This window comes from Phycodurus eques, chromosome 8, assembly GCF_024500275.1.
Source record: "Phycodurus eques isolate BA_2022a chromosome 8, UOR_Pequ_1.1, whole genome shotgun sequence".
Lineage (NCBI taxonomy): Eukaryota > Metazoa > Chordata > Actinopteri > Syngnathiformes > Syngnathidae > Phycodurus > Phycodurus eques.
In genome coordinates, this window is record NC_084532.1 from 30938603 (window position 1) to 30953298 (window position 14696).

Sequence of the window (14696 nt, forward strand, 5' to 3'; positions counted from 1 at the left end):
TCTATCTATCTATCTATCTATCTATCTATCTATCTATCTATCTATCTATCTATCTATCTATCTATCTATCTATCTATCTATCTTTTACAGAAGTTATTTTGTTCTTCTTGATTTTGTTTACAGTTTTACAGAACGTCTGTCGCGATGCCAAGAAAGCTCGTCTTCCAGCGCTCAAACGATTGGTGTCCGAGTTTGGACCTTGGGCCAATCGGCTGTCAGCTCAGGTTAGACACGCCCACGAGTTATACCAAGTGTTCAATCAAAGACGTCGTAGCGCCAGACACCATTTTGTGGGCGGATAACAGGAGACGGTTGCCGCTGGCCTTTATTTATGTATGTTTTTTTTTTTCTTGGCCGTCGACGGCGGGAACCTGTTGCTGGTTGGCACGCTTGGCACTTCCGTGTTGGGAGATGGACGGGTGAGTTGACGCTCACGTCAGTGACACATATAAACATATTTAGGTGCAAAAGCAAACTAATTGCGTCGAGGTAGCTTTTTCCTCATTAACGTGTTTGTGCGTTTTGTCGGTGGCTATGCTACGCTCGTGGCGTTAGCTGTTGGCCGCCTGAGGCTTCCCCAGTTGAAAACGAATAAAGGTTAATTTCACGTCCTTCATTCGAGTGAGCGTGACTGCGATGCACTCGGCGTTATTCTGTTGTTAGCAGCACGATATTTGTATCATTTATAAATGTAAAATTGACTCCCGTGTTGACATTTTAGCGAGCTCTATTGGCCCCGCCCACGTGACGTCATTGGGCCCGTTTGTCTTCAAATGCGGAAACCGACCACAAATGTGTTTCGTTGTTTTCGACAGCTTCTGTTGCAAAGCTCACATTTTACACGAAAGGAGATGTAGGCGCGCGCTTCGTATGGTAAATGACATTTAACACGTATTAAAATTTCTCAGTCATTTGAAGATTTCCATTGTTGTGTATTCACACTGTCGGTCTCCATGGAAACGCGGTGACGGCGGACAGGGTGCCAGTGCACAGCCGACCGTGCGCTCTTGACTCTTTCCAAACTTGCTAAGAGTCCTTGCTTCGGTTGTAGATCGTCGATCGCGATAACAGTAATCTGTGGTCGCAATTCTTGCCAGGACCCACTTGTGCCCTCAGGGGCCACCGCACTTCTATCTGGCCGTCCCGGTGAGGCGCATTCGCAATGTGTGGAATGGTCACATTCCAAAGAAAGCAAGGCCATTCGGTGGAAGAAAAGCTGTGATGACGTGTAGAAAAGAGAATGGGGCGACAATTACATAACAAACAAAACCTGTTTTTGACGTCATCACAGCACGACAAACGCGCCAGCTGCTTGCTTGAGAGGGGACCCATTGTGAAGGGGCAAACTTACAGAGCAATCAAACAGACCCAAAAGAAGTCATCAGAGAAAAGAGTCTCCAAACAGCAAGCCGGACAATGGTTTAAAAAGAATAGCAGAGTATGTGAAGTCCGGCTTCAAAATGGCCAAGATCGGTCTGTTCTTTGAGCTTGCGGACGCAGTGGGCGTGTCGCTGGGTGCCCTGAAAATCCCGCCTCCAGATGTCAATCAAATACGTCTATTGCGGCTCCCATCTATCTGCGGGGAGAGGAGCGATGCACGGCAGGCGCTCTCACGGGCCGCAGGGAGTCATTCTGTTCCTTTGTGTCCGTTGAAATCCAGCGGGCCGTTAATCGACGGAGGGACTCGTCAGCCGCTCGCGTCGTGAGGAGAAGGGGGCGCGATCGTCCGTCGTGCACGCGTTGCGAGTTGCGGCCTCCGGCAGCCGCACACGCATGGTGCCCCCCCGCCCAGCCCTCCTCCTCGCCCGCGACGCGAGCGTCTGACGAGTCCCTCGGTCGAGCGAGCGGCCGACGAACCGTACTCGAACCGCTGTTGGGCTGGCGGATCCCGTACGGTTCGCCGCTGCCTCGCAAGACAACACGCGTGCGGCTAGATAACGGCAAACACATTGCATTTCAGGTAAGATGTAGTTTTTTGAGTTGTGGGCTTACTTTGATGGCAAACTGCACGCTACACTAGTAGAACTAACCCTAGCGTGAAGGCGAGGGTGGCACTGGACCACGGGGAACTTGAATACCTCCTGAGGAAACCATTCTTCTCATTTGTGCCCCACAGAACAGACTCACTGGCATCTTGGATCAGATGAGCGCTTTTCCTTGGGATTAGCGTCCAGGCCGCTCGCCGTTGGCAGGGAAAGTTCAACGGTAAGGTTTCGTCACACACACGCTTCTATTAGCAATGTGACAAGGTTTGTCCAAAATGACAGCCAGGCAACATGCTGACTGAATGAATGACCACTTCAACCTGAGTCCAACATATCAAATATTTTGAAAATTTGATGATCGGGCTGGCAAATAAATCAGTAACAATATGAATCGCCACAGACACATGATCAATATCAATACATTGCACAGAAAAAAACAAAATCGGGAAGTAAGGCAAAAAAAAAAAAACACCCGTTGCAAACGGCGCAACTCGCCAGGAAGCGATGGTGGCTGCACGCACGCAAACACACACATTGTAGTTCATTGGCGTGCTGCGCCTTTAAATGCTCTCTCTCTCTCTCTCTCTCTCTCTCTCTCCCCCCCCCCCCCCTCCCTCCCTCCTGCGCTCCTTCCCTCCCCCCTCTCTCTTGCTCGCCCCCCACCCTGTTGTGCTCCTGGCATGCAGCAGGCTGTGTGTGTCTCGTCAGCGTTTACGTTTCAAAAACTTTAGCTGTACAAGTCTATTAAAAGGCAAACTTGCACTCAACAGTACGCTATTGTGCACAGACACACGGTGACAACATTTGCACCCCACATGACCTTCACTTCTTTGTTCGTATTGTTCTGCGAGCCGATCTGCTTTTGTGTGATTCCTCTTCATCCCATTTTGCGTCTTCTGCAGAGGTATCTCCATAACGTCTCCGGCGTCCACAGCTTCAAATTGTTTTAAACATTCTTGGCTCCTGTTAGCTGTTGTTTGGTTGACTGTGGCCTTTTCCATCGTACTCTTGATGCTGACTATGTGCTTGTGTTGAATACACAACTTGTCATCCTGTTTGTTATATGCTTAGTTTTTGAGTAAATTCCAACAGGTTGTTACAATTTACAGCTTGAAGCCTCTTTTTTTGGCAAATATTTACTCATTATATCAGCCGAACTGCTGCTTGTTGTCAAGTGAGTATGTGGAGCCACCTCGCAAGTCAAAGCAAAACTCATACGTTCATGCTAAAAAATACTGGCACCCCAGGGGTCGTAACGTAATAAGTCGTAACCCTAACCTAACCCATTTCTGTTCCCCAAAAGGCCGATTGAAAATCTGGTGCATAAACACCTTCGAATTGGAGTGAAACAGAAGAACTTGATTCTTTCTCGACATAGCACCTCGACCGTTTCGTTTCGTCTGCTACTCGGGGTCCTCCTCCGATTGGCTGACAAGTCTCAGTTTAAAATATCCACCAATAAGCTGGTACAGGCCAAAATTCCCAGGGAGTGCTTCTCCAAGTGGACGCGTCAAACTGCGCGTGACGCTACAAACGGCGTCCGTGTGTGGGCAGTAGAATAGCTCAAGTACTTCCAGTCGTGCTCACCATGTTTGGCACCCTTGAAGTTTTAAAGTGAGCTCCGATTGAAATGACAAATACGTTTAATGTTACAACTACTGACCTCTACTATTGAAATACAGTGGTATGTGTTTATAATGTATTCCTATAAATTAAAAAAACAATTTTGTTTAGACCATAATTTGATACACTCTCGCTGCCGTGTTTTAGCGTGCGCGAAGCATTCTGGGAATGATGACGTAGAATGGCTGTTGCAAAATTGTTACGTTGCTGCTCTCCGCGGAGCTAAGCTAGCCACTTGCGAGCAACTTTTAGCGTCAGCAAAAAGAGTTAAAAATGCCACACTGCGCCGCTTTTAGATACAATTTCCAATCAGGACGGAATGCAAAAAAGGAGGTAACCATTCATAGCTTTCCCAAAGAGAGAAAGTTGAGGAAACGGTGGGAGGATGCGGTCGGAAGAGTTGAGCTGCGGAAAGATCCGCCCAGATTCTTTCTTTTGATTCTTCCCTCACAAGGAGCCTAAACGGCCGCGTGACAAGCCAAAGCCAAGCAGAAAGACGCGAAAGACAGAAGGCGCTGGCCGCGTACCTTGGTCGGCCCGCTTTAGCAGTAGCTACAAATTCACCAGTGAATATGGCCAACTCCGGGTTTCTTCACACCCGTCATCTTCATCCTCGTTTCTTCCTCTCTCTCTCTCTCGCTCCTCATTTCCCTGATCACACACTGGCTCAAACTGAAATGGCTGAACAGTGGTCATCGCTGCCAGGGGCTGCTACTGTGGCTACTGCTAAAACTCCGGGCGTCGGGCACATCCCCATTTGACGTCACTACCTAGAATGCACTGCGACGGAAAAACACTGGCGACCTATGTTGAGATTTCGTTTTGTAAAAATATATAAATCTGGAAATGATTGTCGAAAGTCGGATCTTATTGTTCTGTTACTCACGTCGAAAGAGATCACATATAACTAAACGTGTCATTGCAATCGGAGTTCACTTTAAGGACTTTGGGATTTGAACCCCGGTCCTCAGAACTGTGAGGCAGACGCTCTAACTGGTCGTTCACCGTTTCGCCATGTTTGGTACATCCGTCCATCCATTTTCTGAGCCGCTTCTCCTCACGAGGGTCGCGGACGTGCCGGAGCCTATCCCGGCTGTCGTCGGGGAGGAGGCGGGGTACGCCCTGAACCGGTTGCCAGCCAATCGCAGGGCACATACAAACAGACAACCATTCGCACTCACATGCATACCTACGGGCAATTTAGAGTCTCCAATGAATGCATGTTTTTGGGATGTGGGAGGAAACCGGAGTGCCCGGAGAAAACCCACGCAGGCACGGGGAGAACACGCAAACTCCACACAGGCGGGGCCGGGGATTGAACCCGGGTCCTCAGAACTGTGAGGCTGACGCTCTAACCGGTCGTCCAACGTGCCGCCATGTTTGGTACATTTGCATTTATTTCTGAAGGTTTTATACAGGGTGCTTAGCACACCTGCCTCACAGTTAGGAGGACCCGGTTTCTTACCTGTGTGGAGTTTGCATGTTCTCCCCATGCCTGCGTGGCTTTTCTCCCAAAAACATGCATGCTACGTTAATTGAAAACGGAATTGTCCGTAGGTGTGAATCTGAGTGCGAATGGTTGTTTGTTTATACAGTGGTTACAGAAAGTATTCAGACCCCCTGGAATTTTTCACTATTTTTTTTATATTGCAGCCATTTGCTAAAATCATTGAAGTTCATTTTTTCCCCTCATTAATGTACACCCAGCATCCCATATTGATAGAAAACAACGGAATTGTTGACATTTTTGCAGCTTTCTTAAAAAAGAAACCTTGAAATATCACACAGCCATAAGTATTCGGACCCTTTGCTCAGTATTTCGTAGACGCACCCTTTTGAGCCATTCCTCCTTGCAGAGCCTCTCCAGTTCTGTCAGGTTGGATGGTGAACGTTGGTGGACGGCCATTTTTAGGTCTCTCCAGAGATCCTTAATGTCCTCATGTTTAAGTCAGGGCTCTGGCTGGGCCTTTCAAGAACAGTCACGGAGTTGTTCTGAAGCCACTCCTTTGTTTTTTTTAGCTGTGCGCTTAGGGCGATTGTCTTGTTGGAAGGTGAACCTTGGGCCCAGTCCGAGGTCCTGAGCACTCTGGAGAAGGTTTTCGTCCAAGATATCCCCGTACTTGGCCGCATTCATCTTTCCTACGATTGCAACCGGTCTCCCTGTCCCTGCAGCTGAAAAACACCCCCACGGCAGGATGCTGCCACCATCGTGCTTCGCTGTTGGGACAGATGATGAGCAGTGCCTGGTGTTCCCCGCACATACCACTTAGAATTAAGTGGCATTTGCCTTGCCACAATTCTGTCCCTGAACTCTTCAGGCAGTTCCTTTGCCCCCATGATTCTCATTGGCTCTGACATATGGACAGGGTGTGGCTTTCCTAATCAAGTCCAATCAATAATAAAATAATCAAACACAGCTGGACTCCAATGAAGGTGGAGAACCATCTCAAGGATGATCAGAAGAAACGGACAGCACCCGAGTTCAATATATGAGTGTCACAGCAAAGGGTCTGAATACTTATGGCTGTGTGATATTTCAGTTTTTCTTTTTTAACAAATTGCAAAAATTTCAACAATTCATTTTTTTCTGACTATAAGGGTGTACATTGAGGAAAAAAAATGAACCTAAATGATTTTAGAAAATGGCTGCAATATAACAAAGAGTGGAAAATTGAAGGGGGTCTGAATACTTTCCGTACCCACTGTATGTGGCCTGCGATTGGCTGGTGACTGGTTCAGGGTGTATCCCGCCTCGAGTCAGCTCGGATAGGTTCCAGCATGCTCGCGACCCGCGTGAGGGTAAGCGGTAAGGAAAATGGATGGATGGATTATTATCCAGGTCATACAAAAAATGAAGGGGTGCCAGTAATGGTGAGCACGACTGTATCAAGTCATCAAATGTTTTTCTTGAATGTATTGTTATGGAGGATTTTAGAGGCATTTGAAGTGCTCATTCCATGTTTTTTTTTTTTTTTTTTCTTTTCTTTTAGAAAATTGCACAACGAAGCGTTGCACCCTCCTCTTCATCACCATAATGCCCAGCTGACGAGGTCGCTGCAGAAAGTTGGGGTGCTTCAAAAGCGAGTGATGTGATGGAAGCGGACTCAGTGTTTTTTTATTAAGGGTGGGTCCAAATATTCATGTATCGGGTATCTCGTCTTCGCTTAATTTCTGTGACATTTGTGTGGTGTCTCTTTTTTGGGGGACTTCCTGCGCCAGCTCAGCCTTGGCATTTGAACTTCAGCGTTTCAGCGTCTTTACATTTTTTGAAAGGATTCAGTGTTTACTGAACACTTGAAAGAGGAAAAAGAAAAAGATGGGCTCCGTTTGCTTCTTTGATTGCGTTTGAAGGAGTGCCACAGCTCCTCTTAAGCTGCTCTTTTATTCGTGAGTCGCACTAAGGCGATCTCAGCCGCTCGCATTCCCACAAACATTAAAACTTTGACACCGCTGCTAAACTGCATACACCAAGTTGTGTCCTTTCCACCCTTTCTGAACTTGTATCCTTTATACCACATCTAAACTCGATTGAAACTCTATCCTGTATACCAGGGCACCCCAAGTTCTGGACCGTGGACCCCTACTGGCCCGCACAGAGAGACTGAACAAAAGGAAAAAAACAAAAACAAATATGGGGGCGAGGGGGGCTCAACTTGTGTTGTCGTTCGTGAACAGTAGAGGGGTAGCAATTAGTCAATCAACAACCCATCAATGATCATCGATTAATCGTTTAGAGACCTTGTTTGACTTCAAATTGTTCAGCCTCTCAACAGTAAATATCCTCTGATTTGTGTCATCCTCCATGAAAGCAGACTGATTTTATTATTGTTTTTTTTTTTTCAAAATAAGAAATTTGCAAACATCTGCTTTTACTTTGGAAAACAATCATCAACATTTTTGTCAATTTTCTGATGGATGTTACGGACCAAACCAGGAACTGCATCATCAGCAATTTACGTTTGTGTATTTTCTGCACTGTTAAGTAGAAACAATGTCCTGTTTTTCAACAAAGATTTGGACATTTAAAAAAAATCCAATTAAACAAAAAAATAATGGACAGATGAATTGATCATTAAAATAATTGTTGTTTCTTCAAATAATTGCACATTTGATCAGCATGATTTTGACGCGTTGTCACATTTGCCGCAGGACCTGACGCCTTTTCCGCGGTGACGAGTATCATGACCACCACAGGTCAGCATTCTCCTCTTCCTCCTCCTGGCGTCCTGACTTAAAGGAGCCGATGCTAAGCTCCTCCTCTGTGCCCTCAGTAGCCAATGGCAACGATAACAAGCAGTTCAAAGGTGACCCCAGGGGTCTCGGGTTACCATCCAGGGTGGTCCACATCCGCAAACTTCCCGATGACATCGTGGAAGCGGAGGTCATCGGCCTCGGCGTTCCCTTCGGAGACATCACCAACCTCCTCATGCTCAAAGCCAAAAACCAGGTGCGCATGTATGGATGGAATACATTAGATGTGCAACCATTCGTCCATACAGCAACAACAAATAGATTATCAAATGAATTGACAACAATTTAGGTAATTGATTGATCGTTTAGAGACATTGTGAACTTCAACTTGTCCAAATTCTCTGATTTCAGCCTCTCAGCAGTAAATATTCTCTGATTTGAGTCGTCCGCCGTGAAAGCGGACTGATTATATTTTGTGTTGCATCAAAATAAGACATTTACAAACATCTGCTTTTACTTTGTAAAACAATGATCATTATTTTTGCCAATTTTCTGACAGTAACTGAATCATGATCAATTTATGGAAAAAAATAGTAGTCAGCTTAATGTGTTATGAAAATAATCGCAATTTGCAGCCGTAGTGCGACTAACGTGTAATTGACGTAGTTGAACCTGAAGCCGCTTCCGAAGTGGAAATCAAACTAGTACTTCGGTCGCATGAATCAGGACAGTAGCCAAGAAGTCACACTCACTTTCAAAAAGGTTGCGAGTACAACATCACTCCCTCGCTTGTCATATTGTTGTTTATTTCCTTATGTTCCATCATTAAACAATAGCAGATAAACAACTATAATCAGTGGTTTAATTGGTAGAGGGGGTTGTCCAGTGAGCGAGGGGTCCGTGGTTTGAATCCCAGATCCGTATATCTGCTGTGGAAGAGTCCTTGTGCAAGGCACTGAACGCTAAATTACTCCCAGTGTGCCTGGCAGCGCTTGGATGGCAGCAGCCCCCCCCAGTTGGTGTACGGATGTGTGCATGACTGTGAGCCTCTGTAAAGCCCTTTGGGCACTGTGATGGTGTAGTTGAAGCGCTATACAAGTGCACTCTATTTACCCAGATTTGTTTTGCTTTCGGGTTAACTTGAATGGAAAATACATTGTTATCCAATTATATGATTAATCAATGGAATAATCGATTGTAAAAATATTGGAGGGCTGCAGCCCAAGAATACATACTCATCCTGTATCATGTACTTGTGCGACCGTCCTTGTCTATTTTTATATACGTGTCCATAGGGTTGCAGCTATGGAACTAGGGCTGTCTCTAATCTAATCTTCGAATCAGTTATCCTGTCGACTATTCCGTCGAGTAATGGAGTGATTGCCCCCCCGCCAACCCCACCAAAAAATTAAATTCCATCTAAATGTATTTTTATTATTTTTTTGCTACTAACATGAGATCATGCTATTCTCATTTATGATGGATTGACTTCTAGCCTTAAGATATGATATCATATGATGGTATTCAGTGTTTGGTATAAATTCGGTGTACAGAATTAGAGACAATAAAGTTAGTCGATGCTAAACGGTTATTAATCACGGTTAGCAATAACGCGCTAGCAATTACCATTCAGCTCACGTAAACTTGTTACACTGTGCGTAAATTACACATCGAACAGTGTCTTAACAATCACAGATGTTTTTCCTTCTTTTTCTTCCTCTTTTTTGTCTTCTTCACGAGCTCGGCAGCTACTCCGACACTCCCAGTTGTGCCTCGGTGTTGCGTGGCATTGTATGGATTTATAAACGGCTTGTTTTTGTTCGTGGTCAGTAAGTTAGTATACTGTAAGAGCAAACAACCAATTACATACTGCTGTCAAATAAGGACATCTTCTCTCTTTTTTTTTTTTTTTGTTCTGGATTTTGTACACTGTTGGCCATTATGATTATGCTGTTTTTTTCTGTGGTGGTTTGAATGTTATTCATGCAGGTTGACTTATTGCAGTGATTGTATATAGTTTCTCTGGAATTTAGAGTTTATGAAAACTATTCAGTTAAGCACAGAAATAACATCAGCCATTCAGCCAGTAGGTGGTGCACCAACAAGAATTAATCCATTATTACTTGATAACTGTTTGTTAACCTTCTTGTTGTTTATTTGGTATTGTTTAAAGGCCCCGTATTTTGTCTGTTTCGACTTGCATAAAGTGACTCCCTAACAGGGATTTAGAATAAAAGTGTCAATTTCATTAAAACAAACAACAAAACCTTGGTTTTGTCATCCGTGTCCAGAAAAGGCCCATCTGACAGCTACTTCAGTTTTTGAGCCAGTTTTCTATCCCCTTTGTCCAGATATGGCTAAGACTGCCCCCTTTCCTCCGTGTAGAAGACCCACTTGTGAGAGCGCACGTGTTCGTTATGTCGCCAGCGCTGGCTCGGGAGCGGAGAGGTAGGCGGAGATCTTCGCTAGCGGTGTGCATAAGCTCGAGAAATTGGAAAGGTCTGATTTCAGGCCGCTCGGCAGAAAAACGTCTGGAACTCAGGATTGCTTGGACAATTTGAATTCATGTGTCACATGTTTACTGAGGCACCATAGACACATTACTTCACAAATACTGGAAAACGTTGGTTCGGTAAAATATTGCACCGTAATACCACACTTTAGGGAAAAAAAAAAAGAAAAAAAAGATTTTGCCTTATTAAACATCCCTCCATCCATTTTCTGTACCACTAGGGTCTCGGGCCCTTATCAAACAATAATACCAAATAATGCAATCCAACCTGGTCACCCCGAGAGCGAGCCTCAACATCTTCATTTCCGCCACGTCCAGCTCTGCTTCCTGTCGTCTTTAATCCGTGCATCATGGCTGGCCTCACCACTGTTTTCTAAACTTTGCCCTTCATCCTAGCAGAGACTCTTCTGTCACATAACACACCTGACACCCTCCTCCACCCGTTCCAACCCGCTTGGACCCGTTTCTTCACTTCCTGACCACACTCCCCATTGCTCTGGACGGTTGAGCCCAAGTATTTCAAGTCCTCCACCCTCGCTATCTCTTCTCCCTGTCGCCTCACTCTTCCTCCACCACCCCTCTCATTCATACACGTATATTCTGTTTTACTTCGGCTAATCTTCTTTCCTCTGCTTTCCAGTGCATGCCTCCATCTTACTAACGGTTCCCCCACCTGCTCCCTGCTTTCACTGCAGATCACAATGTCCTCTGCAAACATCACGGTCCACGAGGATTCCAGTCTAGCGTCATCTGTCAGCCTATCCATCACCACTGCAAAAAGGAAGGGGCTCAGGGCTGATCCCTGATGCAGTCCCACCTCCGCCTTCAATTCACCTCACCGCTGTTCTGCTGCCCTCGTACATGTCCTGTATTATTCTCACATACTTCTCTGCCACACCAGACTTCCGCATGCAGTAGCACAGTTCCTCTCTGGGTACTCTGTCATAGGCTTTCTCTAGATCTACAAAGACACAACGTAGCTCCTTCTGACCTTCTCTGTACTTTTACATCAAGATCCTCAAGGCAAATAATGCATCTGTGGTACTCTTTCTTGGCATGAAACAATACTGTTGCTCGCAAATACTCACTTCTGTCCTGAGTCTAGCCTCCACTACTTGTTCCCATACCTTCATTGTGTGGCTCATCCACTTTATTCCTCTATAGTTCCCACAGCTCTGCACATCACCCTTGTTCTTAACAATGGGCACGAGCACACTTTTCCTCCATTCCTCAGGCATCTTCTCACCCACTAGAATTCTATTGAACCAGCTGGTCAAAAACTCCACAGCCACCTCTCCTAGATGCTTCCATACCACCACAGGAATATCATCAGGACCAACTGCCCTTCCATTTTTCATCCTCTTTAATGCCTTTCTAACTTCCCCCTTACTAATTATTGCCACTTCCTGGTCCACCCTCCCTTCTCTCTCATTTTCCTCATTCATCAACTCCTCGAAGTATTCTTTCCATCTAGTTAGCACACTGCTGGCACCAGTCAACAATTTCCAGCTCTATCCTTAATCACCCTAACCTGTTGCACATCCTTCCCATCTCTATCCCTCTGTCTGGCCAGCCTGTATAGATCCTTTTCTCCTTCTTTAGTGTCCAACCTGGCATACATGTCATCATATACCTCTTGTTTGGCCTTTGCCACCTCTACCTTTGCCCTGTGTCGCATCTCAATGTATTCCTTTCGCCTCTCCTCGGTCCTCTGTGTCCCACTTCTTCTTAGCTTTGTATGATTTCCTGTACTGTGAACCACCAAGTCTCCTTCTCTCCTTTCCTGCCAGAAGATACACCAAGTACTCTCCTGCCTACCTCTCTGATCACCTTGGCTGTAGCGGTCCAGTCTTCTGGAAGCTCCTCCTGTCCACCGAGAGCCTGTCCCATCTCTTCCCGAAAATCTGTACAATACTTGTCCTGTCTCAGCTTCCACCACATGGTTGTCTGCTCTGCCTTTGTCTTCCTAATCTTCCTCCCCACCACCAGAGTCATCTTACGCACCACCATCCTATGCTGTCAAGCCACACTCTCCCCTACCACTACCTTACAGTCGGTAACCTCCTTCAGATGACATCATCTGCACAAGATGTCATCCACCTGCGTGCTTCTACCTCCACTGCCTGTCGCACCTCTTCTCAAAAGCCGCACAACACTCTTCCTTTCTCCACTTCCACCACATGGTTCTCTGCTCTGCCTTTGTCTTCTTCATCTTCCTCCCCACACCAGAGTCATCTTATTTGCTGTCTAGCCACACTCTCCCCCACCACTACCTTCCAGTCAGTAACCTCCTTCAGATGACAACGTCTGCACAAGATGTAATCCACCTGCGTGCTTCTACCTACGCTCTTGTAGGTCAGCCTATGTTCCTGCCTCTTCTGGGAAAAAAAAGTGTTCACTACAGCCATTTGCATCCTTTTTGCAAAGTCTACCACCATCTGTCCCTCCAAGTTTCTTTCCTGGATGCCTTACTTACCCAGCACTTCTTCATCACCCCTATTTCCTTCACCAACATGTCCATTCCAATCTGCACCAATCACGACTCTCTCTTCGTCTAGCTCCTTCCAGAATTTGTCTTTCACCTCTCGGTCACATCATTCACATTCTTAGCCAACTCTTCTTTTAAAATAACCCCAAATCCATTTCTCTTCCCATCTACACCATAGTAAAATAATTATATGTATATGTGTGTGTGTGTGTGTGTGTGTGTGTGTGTATATATATATATATATATATATATATATATATATATATACATATACATACATGTACGTGTGTGAGTCTGTGCGTGTGTGTGTGTGTGTGTGTATATATATATATATATATATATATATATATATATATATATATACACACACACACACACACACACACACGCGTGTGTGTGAGAGAAGGAGAGTTTTCGTTTCTCTGTGCTTTGGTAAAGTCTTCTCAAGTTAAAGGGTTCAGGGTTCAGTCCAAGTGAAGTCACGAGTCAATTCTGTTCACGTTGAATTACAAGCCTAATAACATTCCATACTTGGCAAATCAAGATGATTCTGATTCAGTCAAGGACTTGAGTCTGATTCGAGTCCAAGTCACGTGACTTGATTCCACACCTTGGCTGTAGACACATTGCACTTAATCTTTTTGTGAAATGATCGCAAACCATGGGTATTCCGTCGTTTACGGATAGTCTCGTGGCTCTGTGCCGTGGCGCCAACGTATTTCGGAGCAGTGGTGCACTGACGGTCCGATTGGAAAAATGTATCTCTTCGCTAAGCATCCCACACAGCACGAGTGACAGGAAATAAATGAAGCCACAAGGCAGAGATTTTGCTTCAACCATTTTTTTTTTTTTCTTTTTTATTTTGTCATCAAATTACTTGAGTAATCTCATCTCTACATGTATTATTGCTTATATGTATTATTCTACACATGTGTGACTATGTTTGTGTGTATGTGTGGTGTCAGGCCTTCTTGGAGATGTCGTCTGTGGAGTGCGCTCACAACATGGTGTCTTACTACTCAGCTGTGCTGCCTTTCATCCGCAACCATCCCGTCTTTGTGCAGTTCTCCAACCACAAGGAACTCAAGACGGATCACTCCCCCAACCACGAGGTAACACCGCCGCTAAGAACTGTTAAAGTTGCTCAAGCGATAGCGTTTGACCAAGTCCCCGCTCCCCTGTCTCAGAGGGCTCAAGCGGCTCTGCTTGGCTCTGCTTCCCACATGGACCCGTCTGTGCTGCCCCCCGGTGGTGTGCTGCGTGTGGTGGTGGACAACATGATGTATCCTGTCAGTCTGGATGCTCTCTGTCAGGTTTGTGGCTGCTTGCATAGCTTAGTTTAGTTTAGCTTGTGCTTAGCCTAATCCGTTCTTCATTCCAGTTCACTGAGCATTTACATCGGGGCTGCAGCTAGGGCTGCATGATATTGGAGAAAAACGAAATTGCAATTTTCTGAAACCATGATTATTATTTCTTTTATTATTATTGTTTTTTAAAATAACTTTATTGGCCGTCAGATATTTCCAATACTACGTCAAAAGACACGCGACAAGGCTAAAAATAAACTAGCTTTTGGATTCAAATATACTGTGCACGATGGCGACGCGAAGTAAATGTCTTTTGCGGAGCGGATCGGCGAATTATGACATTAAAGCCAATCAGCCGATCAGCATAAAATGCTAAATATCGGCCGATACCGATCAGCCTGATAAAATCGGTCTAAAGTCTACTGAGGACCCTCGGTACGGGGGTGCGGCCGGCCATTTGCCTTGTTGACTGCTTCGGTGTTGGCATGGACGTGTTTTGGTGGTTTCGCTCACCTGGTTGACTGGGTGTTAGCTTCACTGGGCCTCGGTGAGGTGTGGGCTGGGGCTGGGTGCGCGTCGTGGGGACAGGA

General features: G+C 45.6%; 1 protein-coding gene across 2 annotated transcripts in view; it reads left to right on the forward strand.

Moving 5' to 3' along the window:
- Positions 1-1832: 1832 nt before the first annotated feature.
- The window catches only part of ptbp1b (polypyrimidine tract binding protein 1b), a 21970-nt gene continuing 9106 nt past the window's right edge, over positions 1833-14696 (forward strand). The window contains exons 1-7 of one of the 2 annotated variants that reach the window (XM_061683202.1): positions 1848-1960; positions 2117-2205; positions 6599-6732; positions 7758-7802; positions 7880-8055; positions 13765-13911; positions 13987-14112. In XM_061683202.1, coding sequence (XP_061539186.1) covers positions 7790-7802; positions 7880-8055; positions 13765-13911; positions 13987-14112 — 462 coding nt within the window. In that variant the 5' untranslated portion in view covers positions 1848-1960; positions 2117-2205; positions 6599-6732; positions 7758-7789. Of the gene's footprint in view, positions 1961-2116; positions 2206-6598; positions 6733-7757; positions 7803-7879; positions 8056-13764; positions 14113-14696 lie in introns of both variants that reach the window. The other variant, XM_061683201.1, reaches the window with a different exon arrangement.